At 37.7% G+C, this 20,480-nt stretch overlaps 1 protein-coding gene across 1 annotated transcript in view; it reads left to right on the top strand.

The window, feature by feature from the left end:
* Positions 1-3,815: 3,815 nt before the first annotated feature.
* Positions 3,816-20,480, top strand: part of TG (thyroglobulin) — a 395,662-nt gene continuing 378,997 nt past the window's right edge. Inside the window, 4 exon segments of the mRNA XM_043991635.1 lie at positions 3,816-3,856; positions 11,353-11,393; positions 12,191-12,299; positions 17,660-17,757. Of these exon segments, the coding sequence (XP_043847570.1) occupies positions 3,816-3,856; positions 11,353-11,393; positions 12,191-12,299; positions 17,660-17,757 (289 nt within the window).

The following is a 20,480-nucleotide window of genomic DNA, read 5'->3' as shown; positions in this document are numbered from 1 at the left end:
GAGGGGGGAGGGGAGGAACATGTGTTTTCTTATTTCTTCTTCAGGGACAAGCTTCATTATTATAATTATCATTCAGTTTTTTATTCTTTCTATTACCATTGGTATAGTTAGTATGTATGTTGTTTTCCTACTTATTGTTGTTTAGCAGTTTTCAGTCATGCCAGACCCTTTGTGTCCCCTTCTGGGGTTTTCTTAGGAAAGATACTGAGGTGATTTGCCATTTTCTAGTTCATTTTACAGATGAGGAAATTGAGGCAAACAGGGTTAAATGACTTGACCAGGGTCACAAAGCTAGGAGGTGTTGGAGATCAGATTTGAACTCTGGTCTTCCTGACTCCAGGCCTGGCACTCTATGCTGCACTATCCAACACAAGCTAACAGACCTAAAGCAGGTCAGGAATTTACAGAGAATAGACCAGGAGAACAATAAATAGAGCCTTGCTCAAATCCCACTACTTTGGAAGCATTGAAGACTTAAAGACCCCCAGATTGAGCTGTGAAAGTAGCAGAAGGACATACATGACCCCCGTAAAGGTAAGCAGAGTCCTGCACTTCCATAAAGTCCAAAGTTAGCAAATAGACTGGAAAAACTATTAAACAAACAAAACCGCCTAACCATAAAAAGCTATTATGGCAACAGGAAGGCTCAAGACAGAAAATAAGACAATGAATTGAAAACATCTATAAGCAAAGCATCACAGGAAAAAAAATCAATTTGTATGCGAGTAGTAGAGGATAAATTGAGAAAAGTGAGAGCTATGTAAAAACTATGAAAATGGAATCAACAGCATGATAAAAGAGGTACAAAAATATGGAAGAAAAATCCTTAAGAAGGGTCAAATGGTAAAGAGGGACAAAACATCATTGAAGAAAACAATTCCTTAAAAATTAGATTTGGCCAAGATAAAGCTAAATGACTCCACAAGACACCAAGAAACAATAAAACAAAGTAAAAAGATTGAAAAAAAATAAAAGAAAACATGAAATATCTCAAAGTAAAACAACTCACTAGGCAAATAGATCAAGGAGAGAAAATTTAAAAATCAATGACTTTAAAGCCATAAACAAAAAAGGAAAATGGCATAGACATTTCAAGAAATTATAACAAAATTTTTTAAAAAAGAATTTGCCCATATATCTTAAAATAAGATCTTAAAATAGAAAAATTAAAAATAGGAATAGAAATTTAAAGAATCCTTCATCATGTCCTGAAAAAATCTTAAAATAAACATCTCAGAAATATTAGAACCAAAATCCAGAACTTCAAGGTCAAGGAAAAATACTACTAGCAGCCATAAAGAATACATAAAGAATTCAAATACTATTGAGGCACAGTCAGAATTACACAAGATTTAGCAGCTGCCACCATAAAGAAAATAGAAGGCATGGAATATGATATTTCTGAGGGCAAAGGAGTTAAGATTACAACCAAGAATAACCTACACACACAAACACAGTATAATTCTGGGAGAAAAAAAATATTTAATGAAATAGAGCACTTTCAAGCATTCCTGATGAAAAATCAAAGCTGAATAGAAAATCTGACTTTGAAACACAAGACTCAGGAAAAGCATAAAAAAGCAAACATGAGTGAGAAATCATAAGAAACTAAAAACTATACTATAATATGTGGATAATACACTCAGCCCCTCATACCTTTATCATTAGGGGTCTTAGATTTTACTTAAACAAGGGACTTGGATGTGATTTTATTTTGTTTGGATACTCTCAAAAATGGAATGGTGAGGAGAATGCCTCACATATATGGTGTACACATATAAGAGTTTATACAATGGAGATGAGAATAGGGTGGGGGAACAAGCAATAACTGAATCTTACATCTGAGCTCCTTAAAGAAGAGAAGAAAATGCACATAGATGGGTACAGAAATTCATACTTCCCAATAGGGAAGTAGGAGGAAAAATGATTGGGGGGGGGGATAAAAGACAAGGTCACTTAAGGGTGATAGAAGCAAAGCAGTTGCTTGAGAAGGGAACTGTAAAAAAAAAAAAAGATGTATAAGAATAGGATGAAGAGAAATACACAATTAGCGATTATAACTATGATTGAGAATAGGATGAACTCACCCATAAAAATGGAAGAAGATAACAATGAATTAGAAATAAGAATCCACAATGAAATAGTTTAAACACAGAAGCCACAGTAGTAAGTGACTCCAACTTCTGGGATAAGAACTCAGTATTTGACAAAAATTTCTGGGAAAACTGGAAGACAGTATGGCAGAAACTTGGCATGGACCAACATCTTATACCGTATACCAAATTAAGGTCAAAATGGGTACATGATTTAGACATAAAGGGTGATACCATAGACAAATTAGGAGAAGAAGGAATAATTTACCTCTCAGATCTATGGAGAGGAGAATTTATGACCAAATGAGATTGAGAATATTATGAAATGCAAAATAGATCACTTTGGTTACATTAAATTAAAAAGGTTTTGTACAAACAGAATCAAGGGAGACAAGATTAGAAGGAAAGTAGAAAGCTGGGAAATAAATTTTACAGCCAGTGTTTTTGATAAAGATTTCATTTCTAAAATATATAAAGAACTAAATCAAATTTATAAGAATACAAGTCATTCCTCAATTGAGAAATGGTCATAGGACTGTTTTTCAGATGAAGAAATCAAAGCTATCTATTATCATATAAAAAAAATGCTCTAAATCACTATTGCTTAGAGAAATGAAAATGAAAACTCTGAGTTACCACCTCACACCTATCAGACTGGCTAATATGAAAAAAAAAGGAAAATAATAAATGTTGGAGGAGATGTGGAAAAAATTGGAACACTAATGCATTGTTGGTAGGGCTGTGAACTGATCCAACCATTCCGGAGAGCAATGAGGAACTATGCCCAAAGGGCTATGGGGCTGTCCATACCCTTTGATCCAGTAATACCACTACTAGGTCTGTATCCCAAAGAAATCATAAAAAGGGAAAAGGACCCACATGTACAAAAATATTTATAGCAGCTCTCTTTGTGGTGGCAAAGAATTTTAAAACAGTACTTAGCGGGAAATTATCTCTAAAATTTTAATAAAAGAGAGAAAGCACATCATCAAATTAAGCATGCAACTAAAAACACTAGAAAAATAGCAAATTAAAAACTTAAAAACAAAAATAGAAACCCTGAAAATCAATGGAAATAATAATATAATTAAAAGGTTTTTTTAAACAAAACATTGAACTAACAGAGAAAAACTGGAGTTATTTGTTTATGAGGGAAGGGGGATAAATTATGGGCCAATTTGATTAAAATTTTTTTCAAATAATTTTCTTTCTCTTTCTTGAAGGTATCCAGACTGTTTTTGATAGGAGGAATTTGGTATGACTCCTTCTTTTCCTTTTTTTCCCGAAATAGTTTATGTAGTAATATAATTATTTGTTCTTTAAATATTTGATATAATTTGCTTGTAAGTCCATCTGATTCTGAGGTTGTTTTCTTTGGGAGTTCACTTATTACTTAATTTCTTTCTCTAAAACTGGGTTTTTTTAAGTTCTCTATTTCCTTTTCTGTTAATCTGGGTGTTTTAAAAAAATTGTAAATATTCATCCATTTAATTTAGATTGTTTCTTATATTGGCATATAGTTAGACAAAATTATTCCTAATGTCATGGGGAAAACAGGGTAGGGGGTTTGGGAAGGGGATAGGGGTTTCTTTAAAGAATTATACCCTCTTGCACACAAAAGCCATTAGAATAAGATGGTAGTTTATTTCGGGGCTGAGAAAGGGAAAGGAAGGGAAGGGAAACCATGAAAGAAGTCCTTGGACTTCTCATGGGGAGAGAGGCATGGCACAAAGCCTGTGGCTCTGAGATACCTGTCTCCTCGAGCAGGGGACTGGCAGGTACTTTGATAGAGGATGGGGGTGACCATCTGATTGTAGAAAGTTCCTTTAGTGAGGGAGGGCCATCCCCCAATGGTGGTGGTTGGAGGAATTGGGTGAGGGGTGGCTGCAGATCTCAAGCTATCTCCTCTGGACACAAAGGAAGCAGCCACACCCAACCTTATCTCCCCAGGGTTGAGGGAGACTAGAATGAAGGGTAGAAGTCCTGAAGCTAGCTCAGTCTGATCTGGTTCCACTTATCTCTTTAGGTGTGTCTGTCCTTTGGTTTAGTTTCTCAAGGAGAAGTTTCTTTGATGTGCCCCAGAGAACTTCTGGGGTGCCCTGGGCCCATAACACTAATAATTTCTTTCATTTCTTCTTCATTGGTTGTAAATTTACCTTTTATGTTTTTGCTACTGGTAATTTGATTTTCTTCTTTCATGGATTCAAATTTTTCTATTATGCCAATTATTTTTTGATATGCAGTCCATAAATTCTGCTTTCAAAGTTCTTATTTTTCTGTAATATCTTTAGAAACTTCTTGCTCTGGTTCGAATATCTCTTGGGAATACACAAGGTTCTCTTGCCTCCTCAGAGGATGAACCTCAAAGCCATCTCAGACTTTTCCCACCCTTGGGAATTCACTTTCCATCAGCCTCACTATCTACTCCAAGGGACTTCTGGAGGAAACAGAACTAGACTCAGATGGAAGCTACTCTTTTTGCTTCAGGCTCTGTAGAGCGCCCCCTCCCCCCCCCCCCCCGTACACCTCCCCCACACTGGCACCCTGCCCCTATTCCTTCCATTCCTTATTTCTCTGGCTGATCTATGTGGCGGCACTGTCATTCTAGGCAGAGGAAACTTGTGGCTTTTTCTATAGCACAGACAGGAAGAGCAAAGCCGAATTATATTACAAGATCTTGGTTTGGCTAGTTCAGCTTTGCCAGAGTGTGACTCCTCATGGAGGAGGGGATACTGAGTGAGCATATTAGGGATTAGGATTACTCTATATCTTAGAACCACAGAGGTGGTTGAAATTGTTTTTAATCTCTTGTTCATAACTCATATTTTGGAGACATTTGAGAAACATGAAGATTGGAGAAAATGTCCAGTCCTCCATCTTGTTGGTCATGTGATCCCTGATGTCATGTAAGATTTTCAAGGAGACTGGAGAGAGAGGATGAGATGAACTGGGAGCAGTTCATTCACAGTCTTCCTCCTCAATCTTATGCCATCGGTTTTTGAAGGATTTTTGATAGCAAAGAGCAGTTGTCTTTGCCTTTAAAGAATACTGATAACCTTTCTTCCAGGACTAAAGGGACAGAGATATAAGAGAGAATGGCATCTCCCTCCTCAAAACAGCCCTTGAATGTCTGGTACCTGGGAAAACCTCATTTTCCTAATATTAATTATTGCTTTTTAAAATGTTTTGTCTATATCGTCTCCTTTATCTGGCAGGCAATCCTCTTCCTTATTGCCCCTCTCCCTCCTTATCTATTAAAGTCTTTCCTTTCTTCAACTCTGTTTCATGAAGCCTTCCCTGACTATGCTGACCATTCCCACCTGCTACCATACCCAAGCTAAAAGTAGCTTCTTCTGCCTCAAATTTCCTACAGCATTTTTTCCTGGACCTCAACTTTGCACTTATATTCTTTTGTATCACAATTATTTGTACATATGTTGTAGATTTTCCCTATCCCATCCAAATATAAATTCCTTAAGAGCAGAAGTTCAATCCAATCCAATAAACATTTATTAAGCACTTACTATGTGCCAGGTACTCTGCTAAGTGCTAGAGATATGATTAATCAAAAGAAAGAAAATCCCTCTGGATAGAGGGGGGAGACCAGGGGGTTTCATGTTCCATGGAATTGAAACCAGGCAGAGTAGCAAATGCAGAGTGGACTTGTCTCTCTGTAACTCAGCCCCTTAACATTTGTGGCATTGGGGCTTTTAACTGAAGTGAATTGTTGAACTCAGCCACTTCATTTTGACTTAATAACCTAATGTAGTTTGTGAAAGGGACGAAATGGGGATGAAGGGGATTACCAGAATTGCCAGGGTATATTTAGAAGCTATCTATGCTAGAGAGAAATTTTATTCTAGGTAACTTTTGCTTTTTTTCTGTCCTAAATTATTCTTGTTCCAATTTAAATATGTTTTCTCTTGTTCTGCCCACAATTAAGATGACCAAAGCAGTTTATCTTTAGGGATCTCTTCCTTAATGTGCATCCTTTGAAGGCTAGATCAACACATTAGAAGGGTAAAAGTAAACAAGGGAAATTTAGAGAAAGGTAGATTTTACCCTGAGAGAAGTGTAGAACAGTTACTTAAAGGCACCCCAAATTAAAATGGACTGCTTCAGGAAGTAATGAATTCAGTTCAATTCAATTCAGGAACCACTTAATAAGCTTCTGTAACATGAAAAACACTGTGTTAGAGGATGGAGATATAAAAACAAAGACAAAACCCTTCCTGTCCTCCAAAAGGTCATTTTCTATTGGAGAGCTATAGAGTCTGCATACATAAGTATATATAAAATAATTCAAAGTGATTTCCAGAGGGAGAGAACTCTTAATAATAGGAAAGGCCCTGCTACTGAGCTGTGTTTTGAAAGAAGCCAAAAATCTTGGGGATTAAGATTAGCTCTCCATCCCTAGTGGTATTGAAGCAAAGGCTAGCTAATGAGTTTTCTGGGATGTTGTGGAAGAAATTCCTATCCAGACAAAGGTTGGACAAGATGTCCTCTGAGGTCCCTTTCAATTATGAGATTTGGGATCCTGTGATTCTGAGAGAGGAGTTTAGGGAGGGGATCACCAGAAATCTGCTGAATCATTTTGAGATGGTGGTTTTCAAGATGGGAAGCCATGCCCAGACACCCTCCAACACACACACGCACAAATCCCATTGTTTGTTTTTCCTTCAAATCTCAGGGGTGGCACATTTCGATGCGGTCAAGAGCCTGGAATTACATGAAGCATGTTAAAGAACTCCAAGTCTGTTTACTTGTGTTGTTTTAATCTCACTCACTTTGGGGATTAGCAAATTCATTGGAGCAGTGAGATCTTTGAATCTCTGACACTCATTCTGTATGCGTCTCAATAATGTGACGATATTAGCCCAAGAGCTCTCCTAGAAGAGTCAAGGACAAGGTTTGAGAATTGTTCCCTCCTGCAGTGAATGGATGAAGACTATTCTCCCTCATGCAAGGTCTGAATTCCCATATAGTAGAAACACCATTTTACCTTAGCCTCACACAGGGGTTTTTAACCCAGGGTCCTTGAATTTGTTTTTAAAAGGTATTTTGGTAATTGTATTTCAATGTAATTGGTTTCCTTTGGAATCTCATGCATTTTATTTTATGCATTTAAGAAAATTATTCTGAGAAGGGGTGTGCAGACTTCAACAGACTGCCAAAGGAGTCTAGAACACACTCAGAAAGTTAAGAATCCCTGGCTTCAAAAATGTCAAGAAGATGGGGGCCTGAGTAGGGGGAAATCCACAATGTGTGCACACACTTAAGAGGCAATTAGGAAAAATCAAATATTTAAATATCTCTCATTGTGACCCCTTTATGGTATGTAAATGGTGCCTGTGCACACCACCAATTCATCTCTACTTCTGACTGCCTGTAAATATCAAAAGAAATATTTAAAAGGAATAACTTTAGGATCCTCAAGTATTAGATGAGTGTGAATGCTATAGTATTGTTTCTGAGTACTTAACTATCTCTGAGTATAGAATTTCTTATTTAGGCAATCAGGTTTTTACTTCTCACTACATTTGCTTGTGAAGAAACTTACCTGGAAACTTACCTTCAGTAGGACTCCCAAAGACCCTTCTCCAAAGAATGTCTGTTCTTCCCTCTCTCTTTTAATCTCTTTCCCTTCTCTTTATCATTCTCTCTTTCTCATTTACTCTCCTCCCTTCCCCTCCCTCCCTTTCTTTTTCTCTCTCTCCCTCTGTCTCTCTCTGTCTCTGTCTTTCTGTCTCTGTTTCTCTCTCTCCTTCCTTCTTTTTCCCTCTTCCTCTCCCCTTCTCTCTCCTTTTTGTCTCTCCTTCCCTCTCCTCTTCTCTCTTCCTCCTTTTTCCCTCCTCCCACACCCTCTTTCTCTCCTTTTTATCTCTCCCTTTTCTCCCTCCCTCTTTCTCTCCTTTTCTCCTTCCATTTCTCATCCTCTCTCCCCCCTTTTCCCACATCTCTCTTACTCTCATTTCTACGACTCCCTCAACCCTCTCCTTACTTTTCTCTTTTCTCCCTCTTTCTGCTTGCTTTTCTTTATCTTCATTTTCTTACTATGCTCATAGATTTAGAGCTTAAAGGGACCTTAAAAGTGATCTATGAGGCAGCTAGGGGGCACAGTGCATAGAACGCCAGTCCTGGAGTCAGGAGGACCTGAGTTCAAATCTGGATTCAGAAATTTGACACTTACTAGCTATGTGACCCTGATTCACACACACGCACACACACACACACACACACACACACACACACACACACACACACACCTATCTACTTCCTTCCTCTCATTTTATATATGATGCCCCAGTTGTTCAGTCAACAAGCATGAATTAAACTCCTCCTCTGTATCAACTACCGTACTAAATACTAGGGATATAAAGAAAGGCAAAAACCAATCCATGTTCTTAAAGAGATCACAGTCCACTGGAGAAAACATGCAAATGCATTGGTAACAAATGGTAGGAGTAATCCAAGACTGAGGTTGGGTTGGGTGTAAATAGTGATATGAAATGGGGACTAGAGATTCAAGAGAGAAGGAGAGTGTAGTGTTGAATTTGTTTACCAAGAGGTCAAGATAAGGAAAAGAAGAAAGAATGACTAGTGCAGGGGAGATAGCCTTGTTATAGAATTGAAGGGTCAAGGCATTGGGGGCTATGGTATAGATAAAGAATAGGATTTTGTGAGAGAAGACAGGGGGAAAGGCAAAATGCCATTGGATTAAGGTCAAATAAGGGGATTTGGGAATTCTTGATTTATCTGTGGATGATGGCAAGATCACGGATAAGACCTTTGTGTGTGGCTGAGAGGTGGAGTGGAAGAGTAGCTCATGAAAAGTCAGTAGGCTGGGCAACTGAGTTGTTACAGTGTTGAATATGTTGAGAGAGAGAGACAGAGACAGGGAGAGACAGGGAGACAGACAGAAAAAGAGAATAGCAAGGCATTTAATTGACAAAAACTATGAAAATTAGGAAGGGGAGTAATCAGTAAGTGGGAACATGAGCTAAGAGACTTGATCTGTAGACAAACACATATCTCCATGCTGACATGAAAGCACAAGAGAGTTGGGTCAGTAGAAAGAGAGCCAACTTATGCTGGACCCATTGATACAGGAGATGATTGTACATTTCCACTGCTCCATTTAGTGGTTACACTTGTATGTCATGGTCTCCAGTCCCTTCTTTCCCCCAGTCTCTCATTTCTGGATGTGTTTCAGCTTGTCAACATTCTTTTCTAAAATATGGCACCTACAATATTACAGATACAGTCTCATTAGGCTGGAATACAGTGGAGCTAAAACCTTCTTCTTTCTGGACACTGTGCCTCTCTTAAAGCAGCCTAAAATCACATTAGCTGTATTTTTGTGTCTTATGTTGACTCATACAGAGCATACAATCAATCCACTAATCCCAAATATCATTACCACTTAAACAAAGATGAATTTTTAGGCCCTGTTGACTTTAATCTTCTTAGTTTTAGCCCAAGTTTCTAATAACTGGGGAAACATGGACATCTGAACTGTTCTCTGATTATAGGGTAAATGATCTTATCTGATCATAGATAGGATAAGAATTTGGTTACTATAAGTTAAGATGAGGTCTTTCACAGGGAAGACCAAAATATCTAAAGTCAGAAATGAAAGAGGTAAAAGAATAGATTTCAATATGGTGTTAAAAAGAGACTTTAATTCTTTCTCAGTATTGTCACTTGTCAAGAATATTGGTTGGATGAGACCCTAGAGTACTAGGAAGAAGCAATAAATAGACTGTATTATACTTTCTATTATGCCTTGCTGCAGAAAGTAAGAATCAAGATAATGTACTCTTATCTATATTATGATTTTCTGCTGAGAAGATAGAAAATATTTCTCTGTGTTGTCACTTATTGCTAAGAGGTAGAAGAGGAAGAATAATTCTACAAAGGACCAGAGAGTTGGGGAGACTTTTGCTAACTTTGAATCAAAGTAATCACCTTTTTTTGAGAGTATAACATTACTTCAGCTGAAGGTATCGAGTAAGCCTGAAGCTAAAAGTGATGGATACTATAGTTGCTATTGAAGAATAAATTCAATTATGCAGAGCAATATCTTGGAAAAAGAAAAGCAGAAAGGTCACATAGGATTTGTTGAGTTATCTTAACTAGTGAGATATTAGGCAAGCATACCATATATGACTGCACACATATATATACATGTACATGTGTTTCTATACAGATATGTATATGAACATACACGTATCTCTGTCTCTATGTGTGTATGCATGCACATTCTTGTGTGCTCATGTATACATATGTGTAGGTGTATCCATTTACATACCTATATATACATGTATGCATATATATATATATATATATATATACACACACACATATACATATTTATTTATTTATTCCAGCTATGAGTTCCATGCCACCAAGTTTCAATAATATACGTATTTGGTCAAATTTGTATCCCAGAATTAGGTTTTCTAGTTCACCTTACTTATTACACATAAGGAGTAGGTGACTGGTCCTATGATTTCAATGGGATAGGGAATTCCTGGTGTAGACAACTGCCATTACCATTGCACGTTCTCTTAAAGAGTTGTCTAGACCACAGGAGGTTAGTAACTTGCCCAAGGTCACACAGTCATGTGTCAAAGATGGGAACTGAGCTTAGGCCTTACCCTGCTCTGAGGTTGACTCTTCATTACAACATGCTGCCTCTGCCCTTATTATACACATATTTTTTCATTCTCTTTCTACCTTGCTTTATATCCTAGAGAGCCTGTGTGGCATATAGGATAGAATCAGGGATACCAGCTTCAAATACTGCCTCTGACAGGCAGTAATCATGGACAATCATGGACAATCTCTGAAGCTCAGATTCTTCTTCTGTCAAATGGAGATGACCAAAGGACATACCTCACAGGGTTGTTCTGAGGCTCACATAAAATGCTAAATGAACTCAATGACTACTATGTCCTTGGCATTCATTTTGTGAGGCCATGGTTCTTAGCCTGTGTCAAGTGTTTCAGCTCCTTAGCTGCCTGAGTGCCTTGCTGAAATGGTGGGAGCTCTTGTGGAGGAGACAGGTGGGGGTCATTTCTCATGATTGGGTGAAAAAATAACAATGGTGTTTAAGTGCCCACTGTGTCAATGAGTCAGGAACAGCAGCAGTCATATAAAAGGTTCATGGAGGAAAGATTGGATTAAGCTTCATTCCCTTTATCCAAGGAAGGGGAAAACACTTTCCTTGGAAAATGGTGGGGCTGCTTCTGGGCAGTCTGCTGTGTCTTGCCAGCACAGCATTAGGCAATATCTTTGGTAAGTTTGTCCACTGATTTCTTTAAGTGCCAAAGTGGAAGATATATAGTAGCTTTTCAGGGGAACTGTAGTGGGTAAGAATTATACTAAATGCTTTTGTGCAGTGGTTGGACTAAGTATGTCAAACAGGAATTAGTTTAGAGGAGGGGTATTTAACTTAGAGTTCATAGATACTTGGATAGATTTCAAAGGGGTCTGTGAAGTTGGATGGGGGAAAATTCTATATTTTTATTAATCTCTTCCTAAAATTGGGCATTTTCTTCAGTTACAAATGTAGGTAACAAACATCATTCTGAGAAGGGGTCCATGGGTTTCCTTTGATTGCCAAAGGTGTCTGTAATACCAAAAATATTTAGAACCCCTGGTCTGCTCTGTTTCCATTTTAAAGATTACAAAATAAACTTTTATCAAGTAACTGGACAATAAAAAAACAAACGTGACTAAATTTAATTGTACAAAGGACTAATTAATGAAAAATAATAGAATGAAAGTATCAAGGCAATATTCCTGACAATTTATTAAAGGAGGGTTAGAAAACTGAGTCCCAGAGAAGTTAAGTGATTATTCTGAAGTCACTCAGGCAATAAATAAGTCACAGAGCCAGGATCTGAACTCAAGTTTTCTGGCTCGAAATCCAGGAGACTTTCCACCTTTTTTGTATTTCTCTAAAACTTCAGAGTGGTTTTCTTTATTTAATGATTGTTTTTGGTTCAAATTTATTTTTGACTTCCTTATTAGTCAGGATTTTATGAATTCTGTCTGTATTTCCTACTAACAAGGCTCTTGTTTTCTTATAGAATATGAAGTAGACTCACAGCCCTTACGTCCTTGTGAACTTCAGAGGAAAGAAGCATTCCTTAAGAAAGAAGATTACGTCCCCCAGTGCTTAGAAGATGGCAGATTTCGGTAAGGTGATTAGATAGTCTAATGATATGTTTTGTTTTGTTTTGTTTTTTGCAGGGCAATGAGGGCTAAGTTATTTGCCCAGAGTCACACAGCTAGTAAGTGTCAAGTGTTTGAGGACAGATTTGAATTCAGGCCCTCCTGAATCCAGGGCTGGTGTTTTTATCCATTGCACCACCTAGCTGCCCCATGATATGTTTTTTGTTTGTTTGGGTTTTTTTTGTTTTTTTTTTTTTAGTGAGGCAATTGGGGTTAAGTGACTTGCCCAGGGTCACACAGCTAGTGAGTGTCAAGTGTCTGAGGCCGGATTTGAACCCAGGTACTCCTGACTCCAGGGCCGGTGCTCTATCCACTGCGCCATCTAGCTGCTCCCATGATATGTTTTTTAAAAAGATGCTGCAACCAATTGTGTATCTAAAAGCCTGGTGACTCAAGTCAAGTATTAATGACTCTCCACCATAAATGCTAATAAATGGGGGAAGGGAGAATGCATGGATGGATACTTGTTGCAATCATCTGCAAGACCTTGTTTTAATAACTATTTTTCCTTCTTTTCTTAACAAACTTTTAACAATCATTACTATAAAAAAAACTGAATGAGATGATTACATTTTAGGTCTTTATGGGACCATAAGGTTTTTGTTGTGGTTGTGGTTGTTGTTGAAAAGGACCTTAAAGATAATTCAACTTAACTGCCTCATTTTATAGATGAGAAAATTGAGTCTCAGAAGGGTTAAATGACTTGTCCTAAGGTCACCAAACCTACAAAGTAGCTTTTGCCACAACTGAATATTGGATTATTGAAAGATTATAATGCTCCTTCCATCCCCACCAGTGTCTTCATAGCACCAACTTATTTAGCACGTCCATTTATATTTTAAAAATTATATTGATATTTCTTTTTATATTGCCTTTATTTCTGTGTTTATTCCTCCTATCTCTCCTCCATTTTAGCAAAGAGAAAAAAGACGAAAAAACATAATTCCACCAAAATAGCAGGTCAACTGTATATGACATATATACACATACATATGTACATACATGCATATATGCATACCCATAAATATGTGTGTATACAACAGCTTTGATTTGAACTCATGTCTTCCTGACTACAGGTCCAGCACTCTATCCAGTGTACCAGCTGCAGTGTAGTAATGTTCTTTTATGAATATGACACTCTTTGTTTGGACATTTCCCAATCAGTGGGTACCTCCTTTGTTTCTTGGTCTTTAGTAACATTAAAAATACTAAATTGCTGATACCTTTCCTTCTTGCATCAAAGATCACAGAGCTATAAGGGACCATCTAGTCAAACCTTTTCATTTTACAGATGAAGAAACTGAGGCTCAGGGAAATTAAGTGACTTGCCCAAATTGACATATGTAGTAAGTGTCAGTAGGGGGAGTTGAACCCAGTTCTCTGTTTTCAGAGCCAGGGCTCTTTCCTCTGTATCATTTCTCCTCTTAGTCATGTCTGTGTCTCCCTTCCCCCACAGACACAGAATTGAACCCTCTCATAATAATATGTAATGGTTAAGAAAAAATTGGAAGCAACTAGGTGGCCCAGTGGATAGAATGCCAGGCCTGGAGTCAGAAAGACTCCTCTCTCTGGGTTCAAATCTGGCCTCAGACATTCACTAGCTGTGTGACCCTGGACAAGTCACTTAATTGTTTGGTTCAGTTTCCTCATCTGTAAAATGAGCTGGAGAAGGAAATGACAAACTATTACAGTATCTTTGTTAAGAAAATGCCAAATGGGATCAATGAAGAATTAGACATGACTGAATGATAACAACAACACTGTACAAAATGATGAATATGAAGAATTCAAAGCAGTATGGGAAGACTTGTATGAACTGATACAGAGTGAATGAGACCTGTAAAAGAAGGTCTGCTTGTACTAAACTGGAATATATTTGTAACAGGCTTGAGTCTAACTCTTTAAAGAATCAGGAAAAAAATTCAATGACTACAACAATATGAGGCAGCTAGGTGACATAGTAAATACAGTGCCTGCATGGAGTCAGGAAGACTCATCTTCTTGAGTTCAAATTCGACCTCAGACACTTATTAGTTTATTAGCTGGGTAAGTCACTTAACAATGCTTGCCTCAGTCTACTCATCTGTAAAATGAGCTGGGGAAGGAAAAGGCAAACCATTTCAGTATCCTTGTCAAGAAAACCTCAAATGGGGTTACTGAGAGTCAGACACAATTGCAACAACTGAACAACAAAACAACAATATAAATGGAACCACTCAGTGTAATTAAAAAGTGAACTCAGTGTAATTAGAATAATTGAGTTTGTCCATAAAGAGGAGATTAGAAAATGTCTCTCCTACCCTTCTTTGGGGACAGCCAGATGGCACAGTGGATAGAGCGCTGGGTCTGGAATCAGGAAGACCCGAGTTCAAATATAGCCTCAGATACCTATTACCTGTGTGAACTTGGGCAACTAACTTAAGTTCCTTTTGACTCAGTTTCCTTATCTGTAAAATGGGGATAATAATAACACATACCTTCCACGGTTGTTGTGAGGATCAGATAATATGATAATCATAAAGTGGTTAACGCAGTACCTGCAATATAGTGAGTATTATAGAAATGTTTGCTATTATTATTCTTTGAGAAAGTGAGAGATTTCATATATATACATATGTATATATACAAAGTGAAAGATTATATATATATACATATATATATATACAACAAAGAAAAATATCTGAAATACAGTGAATACATCTGACAGTATATATAATGTTTTACCACTTGCTCCCTTGACTATCTTCTGTAATAGAAAGAAATGTATTTCATTACATGTTGTCTGGGACCAAAGTCTGCCTTTGACTTCTTTTTTTGCTTTTTTTCATTGCTGTTATCATAGATATTACATCTACAGTATAATTTTTTTTATTCTACTGATTTCTGTCTGCATTGGTTCATGCAAATCATACCATGTTTCTCTGAATTCTTCCTATGTTTCATATGGTTGCCAATAATATTCTATTATTTCCATATTCCATAATTCCACAAGTGCTCCAACAATTTAGCATTCAATGCATTTTTAGTTTATTTACATTTCTTTTCTATTTATGAAAAGTGCTAACCAATTTTTTTTTCATAAGTAATAAAAAAGAAACTTCTCCTTCCCCCTGCCTTGTCTACATCCCCATCAGTTTCATTCAGATCAACAAAACTTTCTTTGAATTATTTTCTTTCTATTAAAGTGAAGTATATATGTATACAGGAGAGTGGAAGCTTGGGGGGAGGATATAGAGAGCCAGGCATTGAGGGATGTGCTGTAGCATGGCTTTTTATAGGAGATTCTATGCTTCTACCTTCCTCTCAAGCAAAGTATTTTGTTAATTAGTGGGGCTAATTATAAGAGTTAAGGGCAAAACAAGCAAACAAAAAATAATTAAATAAAACTATTTATTAAAATAATTAATTAAATTGTTAATTAAAAATTTAAAAAGATTAGAGATAATCTGTTCCACTTCATTTTACCCATCAGAAACTGAGGACCATTGAGGTAAAGTGACTTGCCCAAAGTAACTACTAGTTGGTAGCAGAGCTGGGATTAGAATCCAGGCCCCCTTCCTCCAAATCAAATGCTATTTCCATGTACTCCACTGGGTGCTTAGGTAGAGTTGAAACTAGGGATAGGATCAGGCAGCCAACTCATTTTATTGAGTCTAAAATGGGTGAGACATTTAATAAGCAACATATCCACATTTTCTGTTAGCACTTCTCAACAAGGATTCTATGCCCTATACTTCTTGGGAAACAGTGTCCTACATGGATCACCTAATCACTGGTCCTCTGGGCTAAGCCCCACTAATTAACAAAATACTTTGCTTGAGAGGAAGGTAGAGGTATATAATCTGGATTGATCAGGATCTTTTACTACAGGAGTATTAGTGGAGATCTATCAAGCACATGGACTTTTGAGAGGGAAATTCAATACTCATATTTATAAAAAATGATTCTCATAAAATTTCAGAATAGAATTCTGAAAAATAATCCTAAAATATGTCAAATTATTCCTTCTGAAAGGAGTCCAGTGGCTGGTCTGGGAGAGGGGTAATCTGCTTTGTAGAAATGTGAACTGTTCTTATGTAAGGTCCGTGACTTTCTGGGCCAGAAGATCTGAGTTCTAGTCTCTCTTTTACCATTTACCATGTGACTTTAGGCAAGTCACTTCTCTGTGGGGCTTTGTTTTTCTGATCAGAAAAAAAAATGAGAGATTTGAACTCAATCATCCCTGAAGTTTATTTTAACTCTAAAATCAGTATTCCATGAATCTACAACTATCAGGTTAGGATTCCAGATGCCACATGGATGGGCCAGATTCCCAATCTTGGTGCTGCTCTAGTACAGCTGCAGTTTTCTCTGGAATCATCAGCAACATTTACAAAATAAACTTGACTTTAATGAAAAAATAATTTTTGGTCTTACCAAAGTTTTAGTTTCTTTTGTTAAGCCCAGCAGGGTAGGAATTGAGATATGATGATGCATGTCATAGTTTGTGGAGTTAAAGTTGCCAAGACTACATAATTTAATGATATATGATTAAGAGATAAAGAACGACACACAGAGAATGAGAGAGACAGAGAGACAGACATACACACAGACAGACAGACATACACACACAGATAGAGGGAGATGAGAGAGAGATTTGTGTAGTTGAAGCCATGCTGAGTGAAAGATAACCAAGGGAGAGAATATGGTATAGTAAAGAGAAAAGAACAAGGCCAATGAGAAACCTTTGGAAAATATCAATGTTAAAACCAAAGAAAGAATTTGTATCTCCTGATTCCCATGCAATGTTCTCTCCATTACATATTGTTCCCATTACATCTTTTTTCCCTTCCCTTTTCCTCCATTCCTCTTTCTTCTCCTATCCAATTTGAAACCTTGCTAGAGTTACTGCCTTCTCTCACACTCCTCTCCTCTCTTCTCTGTTTCTCTTCCTTTGTCTTTCTCTGTCTGTCTCCATCTACCTCTGTTCTGTCTCTTTGTCTGTCTCTCTATATGTATACATACATATATGTATGCATGTATACCAAATAAACACATACCATATATATATGCATATAAACACACAAATATATATGTGTATACACCCCCCATATGGAATAGAATAGAAATCCTCTCTTCTCTTCCTCTTCCCTCCTTTCTCCTTTCTTTGTGTAACATTCCCTCTCTTTCCCTCCACTCTGTTTATCTGTCTCTCCATAGTGCTGTGAAGGAATTTTTACTTCAACTTGAATATTTAAAAATAAAAGCCAAAGACAAGACAACTGCTCTCGTCTCATTGAGACCTGAGAAGAACATTCCACTTTATCATGCTTTTCCCCCTCTAGGAATGCACAATGCAACAATGATGGCCTTTCATGCTGGTGTGTGGATGCTGAAGGAAAAGAAGTACCAGGGAGTAGGCAAGCAGGATTGCCAGCCGCCTGTAAGTATGAAAGCAGGATCATAACAGGTGGAAAGAGAATAAATCAAACAATAATAGGAATTTTCCATTTTTCACTCTAATCAGTCAATCAACAAGTATTTATCAAGTGCTTGCCATGTGTCAGGCACTATGATAGGTTCTGGGGGTACAAGTACAAAGAATGAAACTATCCCAACTCACAATGGTCTTTCATTCTATTGAGAGGGAACAAGAACCACATATAAAATATAATCACTGTAAACGTAGACATGTACATATACATCCATACACACAAAGTAGTAAAATACAAAGTACATTGGGAGGGAGGGTACCAGAAGTGGCAGAAATCAGGAAGAATGTCATGCAGAAGGCAGTGCCTGAGCTGTGTCTAAATGGAAGATGGGGAGTCTACATGCTTAGGGGCTTTGGGAACAGAGATCTAATGTGAAAAGGACTACATGTAATATCAGATATTCATTCTAACACATGGTATTTCATTCATCAGTTCAATGCCTATAATGAGAAAAACATTGTGCTAGGTGCTAGTGGGCCGTTTAAATGGTGCATGTGGTACACTAGAAAGAACACCGACTCTTAAATCAGAGGACCTAGGTTCAAATCTCACCTATGGCATGCTAAAGTGAGCTTGCCCACCCAATATCACCACAGAATTGGAAGTTGGAGAGTCAAAAGAAAATCTCAGAATTGGAAAGACTCTCAGTCCCCAAGCAGAGATATCCTTTAAGACATCTCTGACTGATGGTCACACATCTTTTGTTCATGCATCTTCATTGACAGGAAAATCACTACCCCTAGTAGAAGAACCTTTCCCACTATTGGGCAGCAATCACTGTTAAGTTTGTGTTCACATGGAGCCAAAGCCCTTAGCCCTTCAGCTCATTTCTCCAAATCCCTTCCCTCTGGGGACAAGTAGAACAAGCCTAATTACTCCTCTACATGAGTTCCCTTGATGACAATCCTCTTCCACCTTCTTACCTCACCACCATATTCACCTTCCTCATTTCACCAATCTCCCATCCCCCGGGGTGTCCTTTCACAACTTCATTTCCCATCAAGATTGTTGGTTGTTTTATGTAGCTGGTGTCACCTCATTATTCAAATGCTGGGAGAGGTTACTCCAGGGAGATTCAATATGATTTGCTTGACACTGTTCACACCACTAGGGAGATGGTACTATACCCCTTGATCCCTTAGAAACAGCCCTGATACTAGTGAATACATTGAACAATGACCCCGATAGTCCTACTGCAAAATCACAGAGCTAGAAAGAATGTTTTTGTTCAATCTTTTTAGTCATATCTGACCCTTTGTGACCCCTTTTGGGGTTTTCTTGGCAAAGATACTAGAGTGGTTTGCCATTTGCTTCTCCAGCTGATTTTTACAGATGAGGAAACTGAGGCAAACAGGGTTAAATGACTCACCCAGGGACACAGAGCTAGTAAGTGTCTGAAGCCACATTTTAATTTGGCAAGATGAGTCTTTCTGACTCTGAGCCTGATACTCTATCCACTGTACCATCTAGCTGCTGGAAAGAATAGTTTGCTTCTTCTCCCCATCTCAATTTTCTCATCTTATAAATGAAAGAGATGAGAATGAAAAGTTAGATTGCCCAAGGTCACACAGCTAGGTAATGAGACAGGTAGGGTTTGAAGTCATATATCCTGACTCCTAAATAATACAGATAAGCAAGTCTAGTGCAAGTCTACAAAATCTTTGCCTTATCCCACTCTATGGACCTGAATTTAGGCCATATACAAAAAAAGCATGATGAGGCATTAAAATAGTATTTTGTTCACTGTTTGGGTCATGATTCAAGGAGAGTCCATCTTTTGGTTTTTACAAAAGGATGAGGAGACACTGGGAAAAAACCCATTACTTACTCCCTGTGTGATCTTAGATGAATCATTTTCCTTTGTTGGCCCTCAGTTTTCTGATCTGTAAAATGAGGGTAATTAGATTAAGATCCTATCCATTCCCAATCCTTTATGATTCCATGATCCCTTCCTTCAGGAACAGAACATAACATAGGCCCACCAGGCTATGGAAGAGTCAGGAAAGACTAGATCTAGATGGAAAACAATTTTGCTTGACTCGCCTTTGTTTACCTAAAGGATCCAGAGAATTCACGAGTGCTGCTTAGGCCTTATGAATGCTCTCAATCACTGTGGTGCCAACCATCAGAAAACTGGTGAGGAATCAGTAGTCAATCAGCAAATACTTATTTTATGTACCAGGCACTGGGCCAGGCTCTGGGGATACAAAGAGAGCAAAAACCAGCCCCTACTCTCAAGGAGCTCACAATCTAATGGGGGAGATGACAAACAACTATGTACAAACAAGACGTGTAAAAGATAAATTGGGGATAGTCTCAGAGTGAAGGCACCAAGATCAAGGAGGACTGGGAAAGACTTCTTGTAAAAGGTCAGACTTTAGCTGAGACTTGAAGAAAGCCAGAGAAGCCAGGAGGGAGAGAGTTCCAAATATGTTGTACAATGAGTGAAAATACTCCATATCTAGTAATGAAATATTGAATTCAAGGAACAGCATGGAAGCCAACATCATTGGATCAGAATTCTTGGGGACAGTGAAAACTTTATTGCTGCAAAACTACTTTAGACGTCAATGAATTCTATAACTACAGTGACCCAAAACACAACAAAACATACACACATACACACACACACACACAATACAACTAAAAAATTCAAAGGGATTAAAATCAC

Source organism: Dromiciops gliroides, chromosome 1, assembly GCF_019393635.1.
Source record: "Dromiciops gliroides isolate mDroGli1 chromosome 1, mDroGli1.pri, whole genome shotgun sequence".
NCBI classification, from domain to species: Eukaryota; Metazoa; Chordata; class Mammalia; order Microbiotheria; family Microbiotheriidae; genus Dromiciops; species Dromiciops gliroides.
Note: the sequence above shows the minus strand (reverse complement) of the source record. Positions and strands in the feature narration are given on the sequence as shown.